The sequence below is a fragment of the Candoia aspera genome, chromosome 2, assembly GCF_035149785.1.
Source record: "Candoia aspera isolate rCanAsp1 chromosome 2, rCanAsp1.hap2, whole genome shotgun sequence".
Taxonomy (NCBI): Eukaryota; Metazoa; Chordata; class Lepidosauria; order Squamata; family Boidae; genus Candoia; species Candoia aspera.
The window spans coordinates 127,075,093-127,100,872 of record NC_086154.1 but is presented as its reverse complement, the minus strand read 5'-3'; the positions used below and the strand labels follow the sequence as shown (position 1 = coordinate 127,100,872).

General features: G+C 40.5%; 1 protein-coding gene across 1 annotated transcript; it reads left to right on the top strand.

The window, feature by feature from the left end:
* The first annotated feature begins 1,779 nt into the window (after nucleotides 1–1,779).
* SCPEP1 (serine carboxypeptidase 1) lies at nucleotides 1,780–25,078 on the top strand. The gene is made up of 13 exons (XM_063293589.1): nucleotides 1,780–1,992; nucleotides 5,467–5,612; nucleotides 8,176–8,265; nucleotides 9,101–9,256; nucleotides 10,694–10,768; nucleotides 12,197–12,269; nucleotides 13,370–13,407; nucleotides 14,294–14,422; nucleotides 14,835–14,928; nucleotides 16,307–16,420; nucleotides 18,092–18,229; nucleotides 20,440–20,603; nucleotides 23,075–25,078. Exons 1-13 carry the CDS (start codon nucleotides 1,938–1,940, stop codon nucleotides 23,138–23,140), a joined length of 1,338 nt encoding a protein of 445 aa, XP_063149659.1. The 5' UTR covers nucleotides 1,780–1,937; the 3' UTR covers nucleotides 23,141–25,078.
* Nucleotides 25,079–25,780: the final 702 nt, after the last annotated feature.

Genomic DNA, 25,780 nt, shown 5'->3' with positions numbered 1-25,780 from the left:
CATAACAAAAAAAAGTTAGGCTGGAAGCTTTCAGGATCTCTAGATACATTGGAGTCCGAGAGAGACAGAGAGAGAGAGAGAGACCAAATTCCTTTTTCTTATTCACTCAGAATAGTTTAACATCCCTCTGAAATCTTCTCCCAGCAAAAAAACTGCATTATCATTTCCTGATGCCTGCACATAAAACTGCTGATAAAAGCACAGAAACATGTAAACAAAATAAAGGGCAAAAGATTTGAACTTTAATTGCTCATCTTGCCAAGGGCAGCATGTCACCTACCAAAGAAGCATACTGGCTCTCTTTATCATAATGGTATGCAAATAAAAAATAAAAATAGGAGATAGGAGACTTGTTTAGACTGTCCACAAAATGTGTAAAAGACTTGGAGGTCAGCAATACTATTCAAGGTCTAAAGAAACCTCTTTTAATTTTAGATGGAGATACATGTTAATTTTTCACACTTTTCCTTTACTGAATTCTCCATCATGTGAATTTTCTGCCCAGCACTTTTATTCTCCCTGCCACTGCCATAGCTAGCAGCCTTCTGCATAGGATCAGGGTGCCTCTCTTTACATAAGTAAGTTTGGAGTGAGATGGAAGTATGTTAACTAAGTCAAGTGTGTGTCCTTCTTTCCTTGGTTTTGGTCATGGTAACTATTTGAATTTGGAGGAGTCTGAGGTGGACATTATTTTTACATTAGTACAATGTTCAATTAAACATGCTTTGATTATAACTAATTGAGGGCTTAATTAATGGAATATTCCTCCATTTCAAAATGAGAATAACATGGAAACGCAAATGTCAGAGAAAAGGTTATGTTAGAATCCTTCTTCTATGGTCCAGATTTTTTGTGGGGTTGTTATTTTTATGTGGTAAAGCAGGTGAGATATTCTTGCAGTCTGGAGGGGTCCAGCTCAGATTCAACATACCACAATGAGAACTAAGCCAGAAGAAAGGATGGCTGCTGTGATTGGTTGAAGATGAAGTACTATTTTTATGACAAGTTAAAATTGTTTAAGTCCTATTTTATTGAATAAACCACAAGTGGCTGTTTTCACCCAACATACTAAGCCAAAACTGAGCAAGCCACATTCACTATTCCTGTAATGAAGTCTGCTTGCTGCTATTTTTCTTTGGGGCAAGCTGCAATCTTTGTTTTTAGGGCAAGCTTGTGCAAGTTCAGAGGAGTTTGTACTTCAGGAAGCTTTTTCTTTTTATAAGGAAGTAGGGGAGGCAAATATCTGATTCACAAATCATACTATGTCCTGTCTTGCTTGTGGTTTATTGAACCCTCTTAGCTGAGTTTGTACACCACACTAAACCAACACAAAGGAAACCACATTCCTGTTTGGTGCATTGGGGGAATTCAGCCAGAGGGCCATATTGGCTACATTTGCTAACAAGAAATACATTTGATGGAAACAACTCCAAACAGGTTTCAGGGCTGTCACCATTTTGAGTTTGTCAGAAAGACTGGCTATAACTTACAAAGTAAACTACTCTTTTTTTTTTCAGTCTGATTGCACTGGGAACCAAAACTGGGACAATAAATGAACCAGACCGATCGGGGATGCAGCGGTTTGACGGTCTTCCAGCACGGAGCAAAAGAACCACTGATGCGAAATCCGCCCCAGCGAGACAGCACCAAAATCGGCGCCTGCGTTTTGAATCTCGCGCTATCATCGCGCGGTAAAAGCGGGCCGGACGTCATCGCTCGTTCACTTCATAGCGCGCAAAGGTCATGCAGGTCCAAAGCGATCACGTGAGAAACTTTTAGGGAAACATTGCAGTTCCAGAGCTGGGGCGGGGAGAGGACGGGTTTTTTTGCAGTGCTCGATTTAAGCTCGGCTCGCCACTTCTCCCGCTCCAGAAGCAGCTGACGGGGAACTCGAGTCATATGATTATCACCCAGAAGACTGCGGTGCCGGTGTCAAAATGTTGCTGAAGGAAAGCGTTATCCTGATATTGTCGCTGTGGACTCTAAGTTCAGGTAAGTTTGGAAGGGAAACGACTTTTTTTCAGGGCGTAGTGATAGTTCATTAAAAAAAAGAAAAGAAACACACAAAAGTTCACCAGGAGGTGTAACATGATTGGTGAATCATGCTCCTTTTGTGTTGCTGAATTTAAAATTGACGGGCATCTCGATTCTGACCCGAGCGTAAGATCCACTGTACTGATATTTAAGAAACTTGTTTTGAATTTAGCCTACTCACCCTGTCAATTATGCAAGCCTTCCTCCGGGGACGAATACTGCGTAGATGGTAGATCTGAATGAGTAATCATGGGCTAAAATCTCTGCGTGAATCTCTTGGTTCCTCTTTTTGGAGCCCTTCCTCCAGTCCCTGCCTTGGGTTGTTGGTGAACGACAACTCCCAGCAGGTTCAGCCAGCATGATCTTTTGGGGGGGGAATTTCACCTCCCACCTCTGAAGAAAATGGGATTCTGGCTTTCTACCGTAAAGGTTGCCGCAGTCTGCAGATGCAAGCAGTGTTAGTACCCGCTAAAATACCTTTGTGTGGCATCTCCTTTCCCTTCTCATCCACATACTTCTCTGGTCTCCAAGGACACCCTGGCACAGAGCTAGGAGATATTAGCTGCTGTGGGGAAATGCTTTGATTCTGGGTATTCAGCTGAGCAGGCTTGTTTGGAAAGTAAGGGTGAAATATCCAGTCCCTTAATTGGTAGGTTATTTATAACAAGTTTTTAAATTTGCTTAAAAGGAAACATTCCAATTAAGCAGCCACTCATTATTTTTTAAAGCTAGCATTTTAAAATCTAATTACTTATTTAAGAAAAACTACAAAAAGTAAGAGACTTAAATTTAAATTGTATAACTTCTCCTCCCAAAAGTGGGAATGTTTCTTCAAAGGCAATGTGTATATATGGTACAGCAGGCATTTTCATAGACAAAGAAAAAACTGAAATAGTAATAGAGAAATAGTAACCTACCCAAGTCCTTGGTGAGTTTCCAGGACTGAGGGTACATCTGAACTTGTGCCTTCTCAGGTTTAGCTTAACCTCTCCATACTTCAACAACGTAGTATGGGAGCAAACCCCATTGACCTCAGAAAGTGTTTCAGAGTAGATGTTTGTAGGATTTTTCTGCAATATATCTTTCAATCAGGTGACAACTATGGAAGAGAGTGAGATGTTAAGGCTACCATATCTGGGCAGCCAGAATCTGGACAGCCATACTCTAATATGCTGCTAGAAAGTGATCTTCTGGATTTTTGCTGACCATATACAGTATGGTAGCCCTACATCTATGGTTCTTTTTAAAAACCAGGTGAATACTTCTTAGCTCAAGTCTATTCAGATCAGCAGAGTTAAACTTGTACAAATCCTATCTATCTTACCTTGAGTCAATAAATTTGAGCACTAGAGAAGAATGCAACCCTATATAAGTCTATTCAGGTTAGTCCCATTGATTTGTATGGGATTTACTTGTAGGTACATCACGGGTTAAACCGCTGAGCTGCTGACCTTGCCAATCGGAAGGTCGGCAGTTTGAATAGGCGTGACGGGGTGAGCTCCCATTGCTAGTCCCAGCTCCTGCCAACCTAGCAGTTCGAAAACATGCCAATGTGAGTAGATTAATAGGTACCGCTTCGGCGGGCAGGTAACGGCGTTCCGTTTAGTCATGCCAGCCACATGACTACGGAAGTGTCTACGGACAAACGCCGGCTCTTCGGCTTTGAAATGGAGATGAGCACCGTCCCCTAGAGTCGGACACGACTGGACTTAATATCAAGGGAAACCTTTACCTTTACTACATCACTATAGGATAGCAACCCTTATACTTGGAAGGTCTCTGTGTTTGCAGAATATAGTCTTTGTGGCAGAGATCACAGTGTGATTTACTCTCACATTTACTTATTACGGAAGTAAATCCCATTGAACAGCTGACTTGTAAACAACCCTGTGTAGGATTGTGTCCACTGCACTCTGAGAATGGGGTACTCGTTTCTATTTTATTTCTCTCCTCTCCCCCACTTTTAATAATGAATTGTCTGTCAAGCACAAGTGTAATTAGGAGTACCTATTTGCATTGTAGAGAGATGTTACAGTTGTTGGTTAAAGTACTGTTAATAGCTACTGTGGGGAAGGAAGTTGTCAGTATTTTACTTTACACCTACAGATGGGAAGTTGCATTGAGTTCAGTAGGACTGATATGATGTAAGCTGCTGAAGGAATGTGTCCTCCTGGTGGAAGATGAGCAAAGGTGTAGGAGGATGGCTATATTGGCAACCTACTTGGCACTGGATTTGGTTTTTACAGCCCTGTTTGTTAAACTGTGAACCTTGGAGTGTCTTGCAAGATTGAATCCTGTTCACTGAAGAGCTCCAAAGCAGCCGCGCTTACTGGAGTGAGGTGATGGGTTCTCTTCTGCCAGCTCTTTGATTCTAGGGAGTGGTCTGTGGGATTGCAGAAAAGTATCAAAAGAGCCATCCCATGGCAAAAGAAGCAGGAGTAAGAAAGGGGAAAGGTGGATCTTTCTGCTGCTGCTCCCATTCCACAGATCACTCCATGGGATTGGAGAACTGGCACCCTCCAGAGTTCCTACCTGCTCTATGTTTTTCCTTTCCTTTTTTTAAAATAATTTTTTAGTTTAGAAAACTGGCATGTCTGGATTTTTTTTTATTTCCAAGAATGACTGGGGTCCATATGCTGAGGTAGGTCTAGCCCAGAGCTTTGTTTGGAAACATCCAGGAAAAGGAACAAAAGATGAAGTGGTAGGAAAGAAGCTCAACAGGTTGTCTTAAAAAAAAATGGATATTTTCTGACTGATCACACCCCAGAAATGTTGCCATCTATTTGGACTCTGAAGTGGCAGAATCCATTCTGTAGCATGAATAGACCAGGGTGGATTACAACCTGTATACTTTCAGAAGAAAGGAATGTGGTTAATGAACAGATACTTATGGGTTGAAGTGGGCAGAGCTTGTCTCAAGAGTACAGTGAATTCGGATGGCACATGATCTGCAGATTCCCTGATGTTGACAAACAAAATTTTGTTAATGATTCTGAGTCATGTTGTGAGACATTTTGATATGTAAACCTTACTTTGTGATTCATCATAGCTCTGGAGTGAACATCACCTCATAGACTTCCACCCGTCTCTGCCCTCACTCCCCCGCCATCAATGTTGATGGAACACTTGGTGCTGGGAATCCAATCTGGGCCTTGCTGATTAACCCTGTTTGTCCTAGGATCCTGTAAAACCAAGGGTATTTCTGGCATTTAAAGTAGCACTGCTAATCCTACTGTCTCTGTCCTTTGAAAGAACCACATTTTGTGCTAAGTCAATCGTGCAAGAAGGTTTGAAGGGATTGTAGGTTTGAAGTGGTAGTGCAGAAGGAAGAGATGCTTCTGCTGTAATTCTCACAAAGGTAGGACAATACGCAGTGCTCTTGCTCTGTTAGCGTTACAAAGCATGGTAACTGCTTAGCATTTTTCCTTTTAGGTTTTTTAATAAAGGAGCCCAAAGAAGCAAAAGAGGCATGGGGGTATGTTCCTGTCAGAAGCAATGCAAGCATGTTCTGGTGGTTGTACTATGCAGACAGTCCTACTCAGAATTTCACAGATCTTCCTTTGATCTTATGGCTGCAGGTAAGTTGGGGATAAGGCTTTGGTGTGAATGGTAACAGGAGGATGATAGCTTCAGAAGTAGAGTTGAACCTTGCGAAACCTTGCAAAAGAAGGTTTCTAAAACCTTGAAGAAATCTTTGGGATTGGAGAAAGGAAGTTTAAATGGAGATTCAATCCTACCACAGCAATTTAAGGAATTAAAGATTAAGATTGTCAAAAGCAAAAGAAAGGAATATAATGTTGACTTGTTTGATCAGGGTTAAAATAACAAATATTTTTATAGAATTCTGGAAACCCTTTATGGACTTTTTGCTGACATTGGACAGAAATGACATTTTTTGGACTGGTGAATGGATAAGGGAAGGTTATGGGAAGGAGTGAGCTATGTATGTAATTTCATAGAGGGTAGTAAAATATTAATTTGCTTGTACTTGATTCAAGGAATAGCGGGAGTCGCTTCTTTAAATATTCTTTTTTTCTATAACCTATTTTCTTCTTTTTTCTTTTTCTTCTGTACTTTGTATTTCTTTTTTCTCTATTCCTTTGATTTCAGTTTGTATTATCTTTTAGTATTGTAAAGCTCCTTAATAAAAAGTAGCTTTTAAAAAAGACAGTGGTTTGTTACGGCAGCCACATCACTTAGCTTTCTAAAAACTGAAATGCTGGATCTCAAGTCCTTCTCAGTGCTACATCCCAGCCTGGAAGAACTGCCTCCTAATTCTACGATTTCTGTAAGGAAAGGAGCTCTTTCTGCATCGCTATGTCTCTCCCTACCTGGAGTATTAATGCACAATGAACAATGGCAGCTTATGTTCCTTGCCTTAGTATTCCATTCTAAAGTCTTTTGCATTCTGTCTAGCCTTTCCCTTAGTTGCTGCAAGAGGGATCACAAGTTAGCCAGCATATCTTTGTTTGTAGTGCTTAACACAGAGAGGAAAGTAATACAGGTCAGTGACCAAGGAGCTTGTCAACTAAGTTTCTAAGAGCAGGGGAAAAAAGACAAAAATAATTAAAAACAAGGTATGGGTAGACTTACCAACTTATCAGCCAGCCCTCTTACCATGCCTTTTCACAGCTGGATTTCCTATCGTTGCCACCTGATTTTTTTTTTTTAATTTGATGCCTTTGAGTTAATGTTGATTCCTAGTAACTGCCTGGACAATTCCCTGCAGTTTTCTTGGCAAAGTTTTTTGGAAGTGGTTTGCCCTTGCCTGCTTCCTAGGGCTGAGAGAGAGTGACTGGCCCAAGATCACCCAGCTGGCTTTGTGCCTAAGACAGGACTAGAACTCACGGTCTCCCAGTTTCTAGCCCAGTGCCTTAACCACTACACCAAATGGGCTCTCATTGCATATTAATTATCTCACTGCATTATTCCATATCAAGCTGTTAAAAACAGCTTAAAAGCCAGAAATATTACTCCATGATACATCACGCAAAGCTGTAGTATAAATTGTTTGGACTTATAATTTGTGAACTTACCAAGCTAAGCTGTGTTTTAAAAGCAGTGGCTGTGTGACCCAGCAGTGGTTATTCAACCCACCACTTAATTAAAAAAAAACCTCTTAATCCAGCCCTCCCTTCAAGAAAATAGCTGAAAATGTGGTTTTTGTGCATTCTATGGGATGCTGGGAGCTGCAGTTGAGCTACTGGGGGAGGACAATTATGGGCCCAGCCACTAAGTACCCCTGTGCTAAGCTATGCTTAGATTAACCATGGTTATAAATATTTATTTATAAACTGTATTTCAGTTTCTATAGGCGCCCATCTCAACCAAGTGACTCTGGGCGGCTATAGAATTTCTATTCTGTGTTCTATTCTATTGTGTGTGTATGTGTTTGTATGTATGTATATATGTATGTGTGTGTGTGTATATATATAAGTTATATATATTTATATGGCAGCTTTAACTGGATTACTGAATACACCACAATGTGCTAGTTTCACAAAATGAGCCAAGGCCATAAACCACCCTTTGCAAACCATGATGGCTGAAGCAGCATAACACTATAAGTCAAAATCAAGGAAACCATATTATGCTGAGCTTCTTTGGAGCTCCATCCTACTTCAAAGGTGTTACAAGTTAAGCTACTTGGAGCATGGAGCTTGTCATTCCTTGCTAATATTTCCCTTGTCTCAAACCCGGGGAGCTTTTGAAGACCCAAAGCACTGATAACTTGCTAAATATAGTGGAAGATGAGCAGCAAGTCAGGAATTGGGAACAGTGATGCAAAAACTAAGTGACAGTATAGCTTTAAATGGGCCACAGAGTTTCATTGTGGTATTTCATGCAGTGTGATCCTACACCTATAACAAGCAGGAATTCAATTTAGCTGGGAAAATTCAGAATTTCTGCCTGCTGGGCATCTCTTAACGGCCTGCGTTTCCTTTCCATATGGACTAACACAGCCTGTGGCTGTCCTTTCTGAGAAAAGTAAGTTCTACTCTAGCTGTAGATTTGCATTATAGTGTTGGGATGAGACCATTATCTTCATCACCTCCTTTTCTTGGGAGACAAACAAAAGATAAGATGGTAAGAAATACTGTTGGTATATTTTCCCCTTTTCTCATCTCTCTGTTTCCTTAGGGAGGCCCAGGAGCTTCAAGTTGCGGATATGGAAATTTTGAAGAGATTGGCCCTTTAGATGCTGATCTAAAACCAAGAAGGACAACTTGGGTATCTGTCTTAACTTATGATGGGAAGATTGGGCATCTTCCAGCAGGCTATGTAAAAAAATTACTAATCTGCAATGTGTTAATTCTTGTTTGAGATGCAGACTTTGGGATCTTTCTTACTCATTTTCCTCTTGCATCCCATATACCATCTGCTTCTGAAGCTGTTAAATTTTTCAAATGATCTTACTCCTATGTCTCTTCCAGGAGCCTAATAGATTACTTGTGTTCATGCCAGGAAATCTTTATTTGCTACATTTTTCTGTATTATCCTTGTGTTAAACAAAGCAAGTAAGATTTTAGGTATTACTTGGGATTCATTTTTTAAGATTACTAACTCCCACAGGATTGGTCTTGACTATCCTGAAAGTCAAATAAAAACAAGTTTATATTAAAAAGATAGATTACAAGCCATATACACACTCACATATATACAATATGTATAATTTATAAAACTTTAAAACAGCTGCTTGGAAGAATGAACTTAAAATCAGGAAAAATATGTTTTGTGCCACAAACTGTAGAAGGTTTGATTCTGTTGCAAGTATTAGAAACTGAAATAAAGAGACATCTGTGGCCAAGGTTGCCTATGAACTAGAACAGCTAATGCTAAAAGATATCTAATAAATGCATCTAGGCCTACCCTATAACAATGATAATAATTAACGTGCTATCCTTTCAGTGCAAAATATGCTCTCTCATCATGCCTCTGTGGGAATCTTTGGAAGGCTTTCATTCCATTGAATTCAAACTCCTATCGTGCTTTGTGATCCCTTGTAACTATGCTGCTCTCCCACTGTGTGTGTTGCTGATGTCAGTGTTTTCTGCATGTGGTGTAGCTGCAGGCAGCAAGTCTACTCTTCGTTGACAATCCCGTTGGCACCGGATACAGTTATGTTAACGACTCCCTTGCCTATGCCACTGATCTCTGCATGGTCACTTCAGATATGATGGTGGTTCTCCGAGAGTTCTTTAAATCAAGGATGGAATTCCAGGCAAGTACAGCTGGAACAGCCTATGGAATGTTGTGTTGTCTACTACCACTGTATGAAATCCCTGAACCTGTCAACAGAAGCTAAACTATTCATTAGCCCTATTCAGGCACTGCAGAACTGAAGTACTCATCACATAAGCCTTTTCATTAAGCTCTGCTGGCATTTATCGAATGGCATTGGGCGTGGGTGTCTGCAGAAGGAAACCTTTCTTATTTAAAATTGCACATGTGCTGGCTTCCTTGCAAATCAGCACCTTGAATGATTGGGATCCTTGCTCATGTCAAAGCTGGTCCACTTACAGTTATGCATGCAAAGGCTCCCACAGACCGCTACCCTGAGCAGTATCTGCCAGAGGGCAAGGCTTGTTGGGAGTGCTTGCATAGCAGGAATTCACAATTTGAGTGTGCCTGAAGGCGGCTAGTAAAGGTAAAGGTTTCCCTTGACATTAAGTCCAGTCGTGTCCAACTCTAGGGGGCGGTGCTTATCTCTGTTTCAAAGCCGAAGAGCCGGCATTTGTCCGTAGACACTTCCATGGTCATGTGGCCGGCATGACTGAACGGAACACCGTTACCTGCCCACCAAAGTGGTACCTATTAATCTACTCACATTGGCATGTTTTCGAACTGCTAGGTTGGCAGGAGCTGGGACTAGCAACGGGAGCTCACCCCGTCACGTGGATTTGAACCGCCGACCTTCCGATCGGCAAGCTCAGCGGTTTAACCCGCAGCACCACCACGTCCCCCTGAAGGGGGCTATTCTGGCTAGATTTAAGTCCCTTTTTTTCCCCACTTCAGAGTCCCTCAGAACGCAGAGCAGATGATGGTGTGTTGCGAGGTTCCTCATTCCTGCCAGTGTAGAGGTTGCTCCCTCTTGAGAATTGGCCTGTTAATGGTGTGTTTTAGGATCCGAGGCCTAACTGCTGGCCAGAAAGACTTAGGGCATATGATCAGGCCCTGGGGTAGTAGGTTTTTATTATGATCAGCGTGAGATATGAGGGGTCCTTGCTAAATTCATTGGGTTGCTCTGTCGATAAAATGGGTGAAGAGATTCCCTGGCTTCAGGGGGAAATAAAATTAGGTGTTAGTCTTTTGTTTTTGGAATGAAATCCCAAATGTCCCAGTGGACGTGTAAATGACTTCACTTGGTGTAATTGTTTTGTACTGTGACAGACACCATGTCTGTGGAAAGTCAGGACAGAAATGCAAGGGTCATGTCTCTCACCTGTCCCTATAGCTGCAGGAGGAGGCCATTTTGTCTTGCTCCTCTGATGAACTGAAAGATTTGCCTGTAGTGTTTATGGGCATCAAGCAAGAGGAAGAAAGGAGTGAAGGTTTATTTATGTATTGAGCAATTCTTTTATTTTTGTGGAAGGTGTGGAAAAGGTTCAGTTGTTCGAACTCTTACTTTTTTTTTTCTTTAATGCATCTTCCCTTTCAGACAATCCCTTTTTACATCTTTTCAGAATCTTATGGAGGAAAAATGGCAGCTGCCATTGCTCTGGAACTTCATAAGGTAAAGCTGATCTTTTCCTGTCAGGGAGAATGGATTCTCTTTTGGTAGCTTAGATTTCTTCTGCAAGATGCTGAGGGAAGAGCCTCTCCTAATGAATGAGGCATATAAAATCTTCCTCAAATCAAGGTTGGTTCCTGATTATTACATATGAACACATCCATGTAGTTTCTTTGGTAACAAGATGGAAATGTTTCAGTACTGCTTCTTCTGGGCTGCATTTTTGACTTCCCAGTCTACTCTATGGCCTGGGGATTCCTGGTGGTCTCCCTTCTCAACACTAATTAGATTTGACCTCCTCTGCTTTTTTCAGATCAGTTAAAACTGGCCAGGTTCAGTCACCTGTGATACGAAATATATACGTGTTCCCAATACGTTTTTCATCCAGTCATCTGAACTTTGAACTCCCACTCAGGATTGCTCAGAGTATGGCCCCAGGCACCCCTAGAAAGCCTTGGTTGTAACCTCCCCAGGCCTCTCCAAAACTTTCCACTGAATTTTATTGTTGCATGTGACATCTAGAGAGTAATCATAGCTGTTAAACAGTTTACTTTAACGTTAATGGTTTCCATTTAAATTCAGTAAAATCTTACTTTTTGACTTGATCCTGCCCAGTTCTTTGCCGTCTCCTCCCCCTCATGTGGATGTCTGGACCTTGCATATGACTCAGGCACCAGACGTGGTCCTCAAACCAAAAAAAGTAGTGCATCCCTGCTGCAACCAGTTGTGTAAGTTCACATTGGCAGTAGGAGCACTGGATCAGCAAGGGATTGAGCAGCTACTCTTACCTTTCCCTAACTACTTTCAGAAAATGTGGAAGAAACCTGATGTGTGTAAAAAAAACAAAACACCAAAGCTGAAGTATACAAGCTGCATAATATCAACTATATTTTTGGTTAAAGAGGTCCGAGGAGGACCAAGCTCTCTAGGTCAGGCTCCATCCCAGACTTGGCTGCTGGGATGCTAGGGCTGGACCTGATAACTAGCACAGTGGGGCAAAGAATATTAGTACTAAGATAAAATAAACAAATTGTGCATGGGCAGCAGAGTCCACAGGCGTATGTGTCAAAATTGGCAAGATGGTGGGCAGTAGATCACAAGGCAAGCCCCCCCCCCTTTTGTTCATTCAACATGGCATAAACTTTCAAAGGGGTGGGACTTATACTCCATCCACCACCTTGCTGATTTTGACACACACAGGCCCCCATGGGTGTGAAATTGTGTGTGAAATTGCTGGTAAACTGATTGCTTTTAGCTAAGAAGCACTTTCCTTAGCCAGCACATCAACTAAGAAATTGGCCTCCTTCAAAAATCAGCAGTTCCTGTTTGCCTTCTTGCCCTGAAGGGAAGGTGCTTGAAAATATATAATACATCTACCTCAAAATAGATAGGTTTTAATTAAGCCTAAATTCTAATTACTTTTTTTTTAAGGCTGTTCAAGCTGGAGCAATCAAGTGCAATTTTCATGGAGTAGCCCTTGGTGATTCATGGATTTCTCCTCTAGGTATATTAATGTGGAACTAAGTAATTCTGTGCTATTGTGTATCTTCCAGTGTATTTCTTGCCTCTATCTGACAAAATCTGAAAGAAATTTAAGGATGATTTGATACTCAGTGCCAGCAATCAGGTTCACTTTTGGTTCAAATGAGACTGTACAGGCTTGGTTTTATCCCAGCTTGTCTTTGAGTACCTACAGATTAAAATCTCTTCTCTCCATGTCATCCATATCCAGAAATTCTTCAGTCTTGCTTGTCTGGCAGATAGTTTTAGATGATAAGGAAGCTTAATATTCCAGCTACTGAGAATTATACATTCAGTTATATATGGCTTTCTGTTTGTTTATTTTAAGCATGCTTAAACTGGGCATTTTTATCTTGAAGGAAAAGTGGTATGTTTGAATGGGAGATTCAGCACATGCTCCTGATTACTGCAAACAGAATGCCAGAAAGCAGTTACTAGCCAGACAAGGGCAATCGCCAGTAAGAATCTGGACTAGGCTTCCCATGTGATTTGGAAATGTGTCCAGAATTCACTCCACCCTCATGACCTTGGCTGTTCTTCAGAATATATAATACCAATGCGAGTATGATTTTTTTTAAAATGTGAATAGTTTAATGTCATTTAATGTCAGCCTGGTAGCGTATGTTAGATTACAAGCCTTTCAGTTCCTAGCCAGCATGGCTATCCCTGCAATCTGGGGATAATGGAAATCTAATTTCAATGCTCCTGGAAGGCACCTGTTTTTGATACCCTGGAATAATAAACAGTTTGGTGCTAAATTAGTTCTCCATGGATTTTGAGATTTTGTGAGGTTCCACTGATACCACTTTAAGAACTAGGAGTTCCTTCCCTCCACTGCTGCTGCTGCCACCACCTCCTCCTCCTCCTCCTCCTCCTCCTCCTCCTCCTGGAAAGCTGCCATTTTTTAAAATTATTAGGATTAATTTTGCATAAGATCTTATTCTACCTTAGTGCAGAATATGCTCAGGTCTTGCATTGCTCCTGTCTGCTTTAAATAGAGAAATGCAAGAAAGATACTAAGCTTAATGGCCACTATTCTGTTTCACTTTTTAAAAAGTCAATCTTAATTTTGGTTTCTTTTAGATTCTGTGCTTGCTTGGGGGCCTTACCTATATAGCACTGTAAGTATATAGTCCATGCATTTTTTAAAAAAAAAGTTTATTAATGTTCTTACAACTATAAGGAAGAATAGAAAAACCCAATCTTCTGAATACAGTTCAAACAAAATATAAAACTCTGAATAAAACTAATTAAGTAAATAATACAAGAGGGAGAAAGGGAAAAAAACTTGAATTATTCTACCTTAATGAAATAAGATAAATAACTTTACTACAATGCAGATGTTGTGATCAACATTTATTGCTTATGAACACAGGCTAGAAGGAAGTAAGCTTTTGGGCCTCAAAGGCTACGCCTGCTCTCAGTGCATCGCTTGGGGTCCACATATGGGTTCACATATTCCCCATGTGCCCCCCCTTCTGTACAGCTGCTCCAGCTGTCCTTAGCGGTTTTTGATCCCTGAAGGTGCCACTTAATGGCATTGGCATCAAATGTGACTTCAACTGCAGGGTCTCAAGTGTGCGGAGATTTATCCACTCCATCATAGGCCATTATGTAAGATCCAGATAAAAAGAAACTACCTAAAGCATAGGTGGTAAACGTAGGCACTATAGCATCACAATTCCCTTTACTGAGGACTTCTAATTGTTTCTGTTTGTTGACTTTGTTCAGATTAATATAACCATTCTAACAGTCCTCTGATACATTATTCCAAGTATCCTCATACATTTCTTTTGAAGCTGTTGCAAATAATAAGTCTTGTTAAATTATGCATTGATATCAGGATGATTTGCACTTCCGTATGCTGTGAAGCATTGTTTTGCAATTAAACTGTATTGCCCAGCTCATATTTCTTTGGAAGTACTTGAGGAATTATATGCAATGTTGATTCCAAGTTTCTTTTGTTTCCTTTCTGCTGTGCCCCCACCCCACTTCCTTGCGCTGCAGTCTTTCCTAGATGATAAAGGCTTGAAGGAAGTCACTACTGCTGCGAAGAAGATCCTGAATGCAATGAATATAGGGGCATTTAAGCTTGCTACACTGCTCTGGAGTAAAGCAGAGGATATCATAGAAAAGGTAAAGAGATAAATTGATTATGTGCTGTCAAATGGATGGCAACTTCTAGGGACCACATAGACAGATTTCTCCATGACGATCTGTCCCTAACCTGGTCTTTCAGGTGTCCCAACGGTGCACTCATCACCACTGAGTCCATCCACTTTGCTGCTGCTGGTCCTCTTCTTCTCTTTCCTTCCACCTTTCCCAGCATTTTAGACTTCCCAAGAGAGCTAGGGCTTCATGTACTGTGAAGCCTGGCCATTTGTGCCTTGAGTGAGAACTCTGGATGGATTTCTTCTGTGATCCATTTGTTTGTGTTCTTGGCTATCTCTGGAATTCTCAGGAGTCTTCACCAGCACCAGACCTTAGAGCAAACCATGTCTCTCATCGCAAGATCTCTATTCTTACTGTAGCTTCTTTTCTTGTCTAGAACACGAATGGTGTGAATTTCTATAACATTCTAAAAGAAGACACTGCGGAGGACACAGCTGTTTCATCTGCTGCAGGTGAAACCGTCCCATTTTGTAAGTTGAGTGAGAACTCTGCGGTGCCAGAAATCTCTTTTTAGCAGGAACTTGTAGTTTTAGAAGATCAAAGGTATAGCCCCTTTAAAGGTGTTAAATGGGTTTAGCAGTTGTTTATTTTTATTTATTTATTCAATTTATATAGCTGCCCATCTCAAACCAGTGACTCTGGGTGGCTAACAGTAATAAAAACAACCAACAATAAAAACAATACCGAAAAATTAAATATAAATATAAATACAGCTGAGAGATCTTAAAAGCCATTGGTGTTGACACAACCATGAAACGGGGCCCTTCACACACTCGGGGCCCCAGGCCCAGGCACAAAGCCAGGTCTTCAAGGCCTTCTGAAAAGCCAAAAGGGTTGGGGCCATCCTAATCTCAGGAGGAAGTATGTTCCAGCGGGCAGGTGCCACAGCAGAAAAGTCTGTGGCCTTGTTATCTCTTTTCCACAGAAAATCTTGAGAACTCCAGTTTGTAAAGTTTGAATTCTCAGCACACTTGCTATCTGTCCATCCATCCATCCCAGGATTTGAGGGGGTAGGGCCATGCCTGCTACAAATGTGCAGTGGAGATCAGGGCCAAACAGCAAGTAGCAGCATTCAAACTCCCCTTCCCTGCCCCATTGCTCTAAATGAAGTTGCTGAAATGAAGAAAGCTTAAGGAACTCAGGAGTGGAGTCTTGCATGGAAGGACTACAGTTCTGATCACCTAAGCAGACAATTGTTCTGTACTTGTATCTGATCTCCATTGTTTGTAAGTTCCAAGCACTATAGGCTGCCAGCTTCTAAAGTGCACAAAATGCTTGAGCTGAGCATTAAAAAATTAATAGATTAAAAAATAGGGTAAAAAGTATTTTTATTTGAGAGCATGGCATTAAGGTCCTGTCAGCAGTTTTATTTTTTGCTGTGGTAAGTGGGATAAGCTTTTGCAATTTAGGACCGTAATGTATGTAAAAGATTTGGGATTTCACAAAGGGGTGCTGGACAGGATCTAGTGGCCCCTACCTACTTCTGAATGGATCTGATCACTTTGTGGTAGGCTGCCACTGATCTACTGTTTAGAAAGGCTAATATGGCCCTTGACATGACTGGGATCACATCGCTCTGGATTAGAGTGCTTTTTATTTTAACTTAATTACCTATTGACCTATTGTCTTACTGGGGTTTGGGGGGCAGGGGAGGGTTTTTTTTTTGCATGTTTGTGGCTTGGTTGTTGCCATTTGTGTGTAAGAGAGAGAGAGAGAGAAATTCCTTCGGAGTTTCTGAACTGAAGAATAGGGCATCTGTCTTTTTAAATAAAAGAAATGCAAGCGCTTCCCTTTCCAGGTAAATGTCAAAAGCAGTCTTCTGTAAAAATCTTTCTCTTCTTTCTTCAGTAAAATTGTTCCAGCGTCATGTACAAAATCAAAATAAAGATAAGCTGAATGACTTGATGAATGGGCCCATCAGAAAGAAGCTGAAAATAATTCCAGACCATGTCACATGGGGAGGTATTGTAATATCCACTGGATTCAATCTAATACTCATATAGTTTTTTTGTATATTATAGCTCCCTGGAGAATGAAGAACTCTGATAAAGCTCTTCTCTTAGGAAATTATGTTCTTATATTAGTTATGAACTTTGGTGGCAAAATGTGTCTTATCAATCTGTGGTAACTGAACTGCTGTAGTATCCTTAAGGGGAGCTGGGGATAACATCCAAAGTTATGGATCTCCTGAATTTTAATGGAAAAGACTTATTTTACTTTTATTTTTTTACACTTTAACCTATAAAAATGACATCAAAAGAAAACTGTTGTACAGGTAATTGTATATGCTTGAAAGCAACATCAACCACATCATAAAAGTTAAGCTGTTGAGCTTGGATCTCTTGAGCCCAGTCTAAGCCTCAGTCCTGGAAGCAGACTTTAGGCCAGGCACTCTGTCTCATCCTATTTACTTCGGAGAGTTATTGTAGAGAAAAGTGGGAGGAAGGAGTGCTAGCTCCGTTGCCTTGAATATCTGGAGAAAACAGGATATAAATATAATCAATACAAGGCTATAAAACTGAATAATACTTCATAAGGGATGGAGATGGAAAAAGATTTTACGAAAGGAAGATACCAGCTTCCCTCTAGAAATACTATCATACCAGTCATCACCTTTCAGCCTTAACATGGCAACTATCTAGACAGCCTTCTGAACCTGGCACTGACCAGATATATAGATTTCAACTCCCAGAATTCTCAGCAATGGCCATATCATTTGGGGAATTCTGGGAGGTGAAGTTCACAAATCTGGATGGGGACTTTATAGAAGATTGGGAGGAATGCCTTTGACTGGCACGCTATCAGAAATCTTCCCTTAGAATATTTGGTTTTCTATACTGCATTTTTGTAGTAGTAATAATTCCCTCTCCTCAAGGGAAGCTGCAGTTCTAGTTCTCTGTACATGTGAAGAATTTATTCATCTCTGTAGATGAAGCATCTTTCATCAAATGACAATTCCCCAGATTCCTTGGAGAACACTACAGAAATTAGTAAACGGATGCAAAATTAATAGAAATTTCAAGTATAGATATACCATACAGGCAGATACAGAAATATTAATTCATAGATGGGAAATTTGATAAAAATGGATTTTTGCATATTCTTACATTTTAAAAATTGTGCTAGCTTGTCTCATTTGCTAGTTTTCCTATTAAAATCAGGTATGTGAAAAAATATTTTCCCCTCATTAAAAGCTAATTGGGTTTTAAACCAGGTTGAACGTACTTCGAATACTATTTGGAACCATGAAATCATTAGTGAGAACTTTTGGGTGGCGCTGAGGATGTATACTCCAAACTCCTTTTTAAAAATTCTTAATGCTGACTCCAAAATTCAGTAGCGCATCCTGGTTCCCCACTATTTGGAGAATGAAAATACATGAAAACTGTGGAGTGGCCATTTAAAATTAATTTTGCAGGTTAAAAGAAAAAGTCTACCTTATCCCCCCCCCCCCCCTGCAGAAAGAAATGGAAACATCTGGGCCTGGCTGTGAGGCAGGTGTGTCCTTTTTGCAACTTTGACACCCACCCACAGGGGCCCCTTTTCCCCATCAACAGTACTAAGTATGACCTCCGGCCCGCATAAGGTTATCTACCTCTTCTTACCCCAAACTCTTTTGTCATCACTCTGCAGCGCAATCAAAAGATGTATTTATGAATATGGCTGAAGACTTTATGAAAAATGTAATTGATGTTGTAGACAGCTTGCTGGAAGCCAATGTTAATGTTACTGTATACAATGGGCAGCTGGATCTCATCGTTCCTACAATGGGTAAGGATGTTTTTCCCATGAGGGTGTCTCAGTGGAGACAGCAAAGCAGGTCAATATTGTCAGATGCAGCTGTATATCATGGAAATTCTTTGCCCTAAACTAGTGCCTTCAGGTATAATGGCTTGCAACTTCTATTATGTCCAGTAAGCAGCGGATGGGAATTGTAGCCTAAAATATCTGAAGGGCACCCAGTTGGAGAAAAGTGTTGCAGAGGGATTTTTAAGTGAATACTGTCTTGAAAAACAGATGGGCATTGTACTGTATCTGTTGCAGATTGTGAATTCTTTGGAAGCTGGGATTTAAATTTTGGGAGGTTGAGATAATTTCATACACAATTCGTGCTAAATGACTTGTTCCCATGCGTGTCACAAACCTTGTGTATACTTGAGCCAGACAGTTCCACTCCAATGACTTAAATGTTTTTCTTTCCTCTGTGACATGCTGGAAGACAAAATGTGGGTTTTGTTGTGAGTCATAATCTACCATGGATTGTATCGGTGTTAGCAAAGCTTTTAATGCTACTGAATGAGCAGATGGAAAGGCACAGACAGTTCATGAATATTTTACCAGCAATAAGAGAGTCCCAATCTAGCTTGTGAAGGGAAAAAAGAAGTTTCTAGTATAGTCTGGACTGCAGTTTTCTGTAAACCTGAGGGACAGGCTGAGGACAACAAAATAGGAACCAAGCAAGACAGGAAAGTGAAGAGATCAGTAGCAAAAGATTAGAAGTAAACGAGAGGATGGTGGAAGGAGGAAGTCATAGCTCTAGAAGAAAATGGTGGCTGCAGAACCCAGAAATGGTGGAAAGAAATGAGCTGGGTTAGAGGAGGGGCATGGAAGGGAAAATATAGTGAGATGTTAAAAGGTATCAGAGACTGAACTTTTTGTATAGGAATGATGTTTTGGGGAGCCTTGTTAGGAGGTAGGATCAAGGCATTGAAGTGTGAATAAGTAAGAAGTAGCTGGCATATGCTTGTTTGTAGAGTTTATACTCTCCCTTTCATCTTAAAATGGGACTCCTGTCACCCATTCCTTCCTGTGAGTAGTTGGTTGGATTGCTTTTTGATTTTAATGATGAGATGACCCCTTGCTGAAGTCTGAGAGCTGGATTAGTTCCTAAACCCTCCCTATATCTGGTTTGCTCTGTTCTGAAATTTCATCAGCCTTTATAGGCATAGGCCAAACTCTAATAAATTCTTCTTCTTTTTAGCTGTAATGTATTGACTCAGGTTAGATGTAACTTTAATCTAGACAAGCAGTTTGCTAGTTTTTCCTTAATGAGATGTGTAAGCCAGACCACTGTGGTATGTTCAGCAAATCCAGGTGAACAAATCTTGGCTTAGTAATATGTATGAATGCAGTCTGTGCCAAGTTTAGTCTGAGTTCTTGTGGTGTATGACTGTGTTGGTCCTAATGAGTATAAGTGACTGGACCCTTCAGGTCTATTTAATCAAAGGCAATAGAATTAACGTCTGGTAGCCATAGACTGAGTTATGGAGAAATTCAAACTCCTGGGGCCATGCACAGATGGTATGCTTATATTTAAATTAGTCAAGGAGAAGATTATCTAACTGTAAAGTAAGTGCTTTAGTAATAGAAATAAGCATATTTATTTATGTATAAAATTTATTCATTACCTAGTTCCAAGGGATTCTAGGCAGTGTACAAACTATAACACACAGCACCAATGACTGCACACAATTTTCCACATTTCTATTCCATGACAACATAGATTTCAGAGCCCTGACATTAGGACAAGATTGCTGCATGCAAGCAAATTGCGATGGGAGTGGTAAATCCACATCAGCCTGTTAAAACATGACAATTTCAAAGATGAGTTCATGAGCAACAGTAGCAATGATTAAGATAGCCAACTTGACAGCAAGTGTCTGTGGCTATACATTACACACACACACATGTATATTGCTAAGATTCTGTATGTCTTAAGTGATTTACTAATTGCACAGTGGGGGAACTTGGGCAGTTGCAGCCAAGATTTTTAATAACTCTCTAGGATAATCCATCTTGCATTGAGAGAGTTTTCCCTTTTATTTGTTTGTTTTAAAAATCTGTATACTGCCCTTTCCAGGGCTTTCTGTTTTCTGTTCCTTTATTTTGATGGGTAGGTGGGGGAACATTTGTCAAAACTGGACCAGTTTGTTGCAGGATCTCTTCTGTGATAGAATTACTGATCTCTCTTCTATGTTTAGGGCAAGAAGCTTGGCTCCGGAAACTGAAATGGCCTCAACTGAAAGAATTTAATTCCCTGAGGTGGCAGGCTTTGTATGCCTGCCCACAATGCACAGAGACGGCTGCTTTTTATAAATCCTATTGTAACTTGGGCTTCTTCTGGATTCTGAAGGCTGGCCACATGGTAAGTCACTTCCATGCCCTGACAGCAAAAATAGGACAGCTTATGTCTTATATGTTGAAAAAAAGAAGAAGGAAAAACATTTTATAGGTCCCAGATGACACAGCTTTGTACAGTATGGAGACAGAAGAATCGGGCAGGTATGATGATACTTACGTCCCTTCCATGAAAGAAAGAGGCTGCCATAAGCAAGGCTTTTTCAGTTGATCATAATAACACATGAAGATCCTTTTTTAAAAATACTTTTTGTTAAAAGTTTAACAATGCTAAAAGATAATACAAACTAAAGTCAGAGAAAAAAGAAAATATAAAGAAAAGAAATACAAAATGCAAAGAGAAAAAGAAAGAAGAAAAAAAATAGAAAAAAGAATTTTAAAGAAGTGACTCCCAATCTTCCTTGCAACAATACAGGCAAATTTAGTATTTCCCTGCCCCCTATAAGATTACATATATACTTCACTTCTTCCTATAATTGCCCCCCACTTTATCCATTCGCAGTTCGAAAAATTGTCATTTCTGTCCAAGTGTTGGCAAAAGTCCATAAAGGGTTTCCAGAATTTTATAGATATATTTCTTATTTTAACCTTGATCAAACAAGTCAACTTTATATTCCTTTCTTTTGCCTCTAACAGTCTTGATCTTTAATTCATCAAGTTGCTGTCGTAGGATTGAATCTCCATTCAAACTTTCTTTCTCCCGGCTCAAAGATTTCTTCAAGGCTTTAGAAACCCTCTTTTGTAAATCCAGTAAGTCCTTGCCCAGGTCATTTTTCATCTCTTGGTTTATCATTTGTATTTCTATTCTTTCATCTCTGTTTTATAATCCTGGTTGTGCTGACACCAACAGATTTTAATATCTCTTGGCTGCTATTTGTATTTAATTTCTTTTGTACTGTTTTAATTGTTAGACTGTTTTTTATTACTGTTAGCCGCCCGAAGTCACTGGTTTGAGGTGGGCGGCTATATAAAATAAATAAATAATCCATAATTTCTTTATTTTCCAATGATTCTACCTCAGTTGGTTTCATCTCTTTGTCCTGTCAGTCTATAATTTCTTCCACGTTATTCTCTTTCACATCTTTCTTTTCTTTCTTAGAGTCTTCTTCAAAAAATGCATTTGCAGGTATAGAAATTATTGCTGTCAGTTTAGCTATACATTTCTCTCCCAAGTCTTCAAAAATCCTTTGAAACATCTCAGGTGTCATACCTTTATAAATTTCACTGCTGTTCTTTTGGTTCAAGAACAGAAGACAGGTTTCCCCACCTTTTTTTTTTCTTTTCCTACCTGGAACTTTAGTCCTCTCTAATGACCCATTTCTATAATCAAAAAGTCTCAGATTTCTTTGTTTATTTTCAACCAATCATCTCTTTCCTGATAAATGAAACAATCTGTGTTCCTACAAAGATAATAATTTGTTTAGTTATTTCAAAAGTCTTAGCAAGTCCTAATATTCCAAATTTGTCTGGTCCCTTAATTTGTTTATAACTTTCTTGAGTTAAATTCTTGTTTAGCTTTTTGCCATTTATTTTATATTATTTAAATTCTCTAAGCTGGTAGTTAGTTTTTCCTCTATTTTGGGATGAAGTTTTACTCACCAAACTTGTTGCTTGGAAGTGTCATGAGTAAGGATGGCGAGCAGGGGGCTCCCATCCAGACTGTCAAGCGCATGCGTAGCACTGAGGAATTGGTCAGCCATTCAAAGAGACACAGATCGGGACCGCCTTAACCTTTGGGGTTTATATGGCTGGGTTTTTCCCACACTTCTTCAGTTTGTTAGGATTCCTGTTAAGTACTAGCAATAAACATTAGAGACCAGTTCCTTGTCTCAGCGTGTTTCCTGGCTGTTAGGACAGGAAGACCTCTTTTCACTTAAAATAATTATAAATCCAAAAGTGGTTAGAAAGTGAGGTTGGAAGAACCCAGTATCCTTAAAGGCTCCACTGCAGTTGAGAGCTTGATGGCTTCCCTTTTCTCCCAGCACTCAAACCCGTGGGTCGATTGCTGTCCTACGGTCTCCTCATGAGGAGTGGCTGTCTGGAGTACAAGTGGGCAATCTCTTGTCCTCTCCTTATCCAGGGAGGCTCCGTTGGACTGAACTTGCTGCCAGTTCATTAGTCTTGGCCGCGATGTCATCTCCACTCCTTCAAAGATGTCTAGTTTGCCATTCCCTCACCCAGAAGTCCATAACACATGAAGATCCTAAAGGGCTATGTTTAACTGACCAAGGTTGAAATAATGAGTTCTAAAAGTATTTTGTAGTTTTCCTCGATGAGTAAGGCTTGCATTTCCTTTTTTATTCTTTTCTTTGGCTCGTTGAATGGTGAATATTAGATGAACAATATGACAAAACTGGGGGAGGGAGTTTCTCTACTTTGTAGTCCTTACCCCCTTTTCTTTTATGGCTGTTCCTGTTCTTGTGGCTTTCTGGGAAATCTCCTATAGCTGGCTAACCACTGTTGCTCTATTGTTCTCAGGTCCCGGCTGACCAAGGTGACATGGCACTGAAGATGGTTAGGATGGTGACCCAACAAAAGCACTAACCAAATTAGAGCCAGCTGGCTTGGCTCCTCCACAAAACAAGAGCACATTGTTTGGGATCTTTTCATTGCACCCTGAAGGCAGAAGGAACAATGTTTCTTTGACACCATGTGTTTTTTTCCTCTCAGATACTATACAAGGCATTTTGAGGAGACATAATAATTCACTTTCTCCTGTGTTACTCCTCTTGTAAAATGTGAAAATCTCTTGATCCACTTCTGTTTAGCATAATTCTTAAATGCTGGAGAGGGAAGCTGTAAATAAATCAGGAATGGGCATCTCGTAGGCCATGGGTGGCCTCTATGTCAGAGCCTCAGAACACCCTCCTTTTGCCCTGCAACATCTGACAAAAATGGTGAAATATCAGCGACACCCTTTTGGGGTAGGTTTTGCCAAAATGAAATGGCAATGGATTGGTTAGCCTCACAGATGCAAAATGCACCCATTTCCAGCTTCAAAACACTCCCAAATAACCAGAAAATGCCTCCCAACCAGGCTCGGCCCTATCCACCTGGAGACATCATTGTCCTAGCCTCCAAATAGTCAGGTGTGGCTCCCAGGACGAAAAAGGTTGCCCACTCTTGAACTAATGTTCAAGGCAGTGGTTCCTTTTGATTGATTTTAATTCTTTTTTAATATATATCCTATGCGTGAAGGCTACAGAACATTCCACTTGGAGCCTGGTTTCTTGTCCAGACCCATGAGAAAGGCAATTTTCCAGATTCTCACCCTCCCAGAGACAAGCCTGTGATCAACTGCAGGTGAAATTGTACTGGGAGTGGGAAGCCAGAGCACTTTTCTAACCCAAGCACTCTTATACATGCTCAGACAATTGACCTGGAGCTTGCCCCAGAGCTCATCCCCAAAGCCATCACACTTTCTTCTAGAAGCCATTGTAGCTTGATTGAAAACGGGGGATTGGGTTCAGGTCTCATTAATTTAAGTGAGATCTGCTTCTTAGAAAGTGTATTCAGGATCGACAGGCGTATCCCAGATTGCATACAGAGCTAAGTCCCCACTTCTAAAGCAGAAGCAATTGTTTTCCTTGGCTTCGGGTGAGGGGGAAATACAGGAATAAAAGCAACCTGCAGCTAAGGTTCAGTATCTCCTAACCTTGATCTTTAGGCTAGTGGGTTAGCCTAAGCAAAGGTCAGACTATTGGGTTGTTTGCCCCAACCCATCTGGTATTGTCCAGATGGGCTGGAATGGTAGCTGCTAGGATTCTGAAACTTCCATGTCAACACATCTGGTTGGTAAATTGAGGAACGCAGGTCTAACCTATACTCTGCTGTTCTTTCTAGGATTGGGGGATTACTTAACTTTAACTCAGTTACCAGTTTGGGATAACTAGTCTGTTGTTCACAAATCCAACAGTTGTTTTGCTCAGTACTCCCTTCCTTTTGACACATGCTTTAAGTTCTCTGTTCAGTTGAGTAACCAACCGAGAGGGCTTTGGGAAGTATTTGTTTCCTTTGCATTGTTTACACTGTCACAGTAAATGAAGCAAGCTGCTAAGTAAGGAAGCGCTGAAGCCTCCACACAGATAATGACTAGAAAATTCCATAAGATGGAAAGATGAAGGAAATTGCCGGTAATGTTAAAAGAAAGCAAACACACAAACTTAGCTCAGAATTATCCACCTTTGGCTGTCCCACTTTCTCAGAGCTTTCTATCTGGAAAGTCGATATAGAGGCTTCTCACATTTGTAATGGAGTGCATCTCTTGAACAATTAAGCCTTCAGGGAAAGCACTATGTCTTCCTTAAAGATGCCAAATGTTGGAAATGAAACTTGAGATTCTTTCTACACAGTTTAATGCCTGCCTGTCCAATAGATTAGAGAAACAAATTCCATGCGGGTAAAATTGCCTTTGTCTTATGTATATTATGTATATGGCTTTCAGATATGGCCTTAATAAATATTGATTTCCCTAATACCTCATCAACACCTCCACAAATGTATCTGGATCCCTGTCTTTCCCAACCTGTCGCCTTCCAAAGTTTCCAGGCCACATGTCCAAAAGCTGGGAATTCAGATCTGTACATCTGGAGGTTGCCAGATTGTTGTTAAAACAGCTTTCTGCCTAGCTGAAATGAAAAGATTTTTTTTTCTTTCCATAAAGGGAGCTGTTAAGCATTGGATGCTTGTTTTAGCTTTCTCTCTTGTATCATTGCTTCCAACACATTTGGTGTGCTTCATATTTGTTTCTCTCTGAGAATGGGTTGTTATGGCGTCATGAGAATGCTGTAAGTATGTGAAAAAACATAAAAAGCGGATAATAAAACTTAAGTGCTGGATTCAACCTTTGATTGTTAAAAAGGTAGTTTCTAGTTCTGGAGTGGGTCTGAGCAATGCTTGCTGAAAGGCTGGAACTCTGACCAATGGTGGAATAAAACCATGGTGGGAAGGTTTAAACCACCTGTAAAGTGGCCCGCTGACATTTAATAACTCCTTTTGTGTGTGTGCTTGCCTTTGAGTCAGTGTTGATCCTGGCGAGTGCCTGGACAAGTCCTTGCAGTTTTCTTGCCAAGATTTTGGAAGAGGTTTGCCCTTGCCTGCTTCCCAGGGCTGACAGAGAGCGACTGGTCCAAGGTCACCCAGCTGGCTTCATGCCTAAGGCAGGACTAGGATGCACGGTGTCCC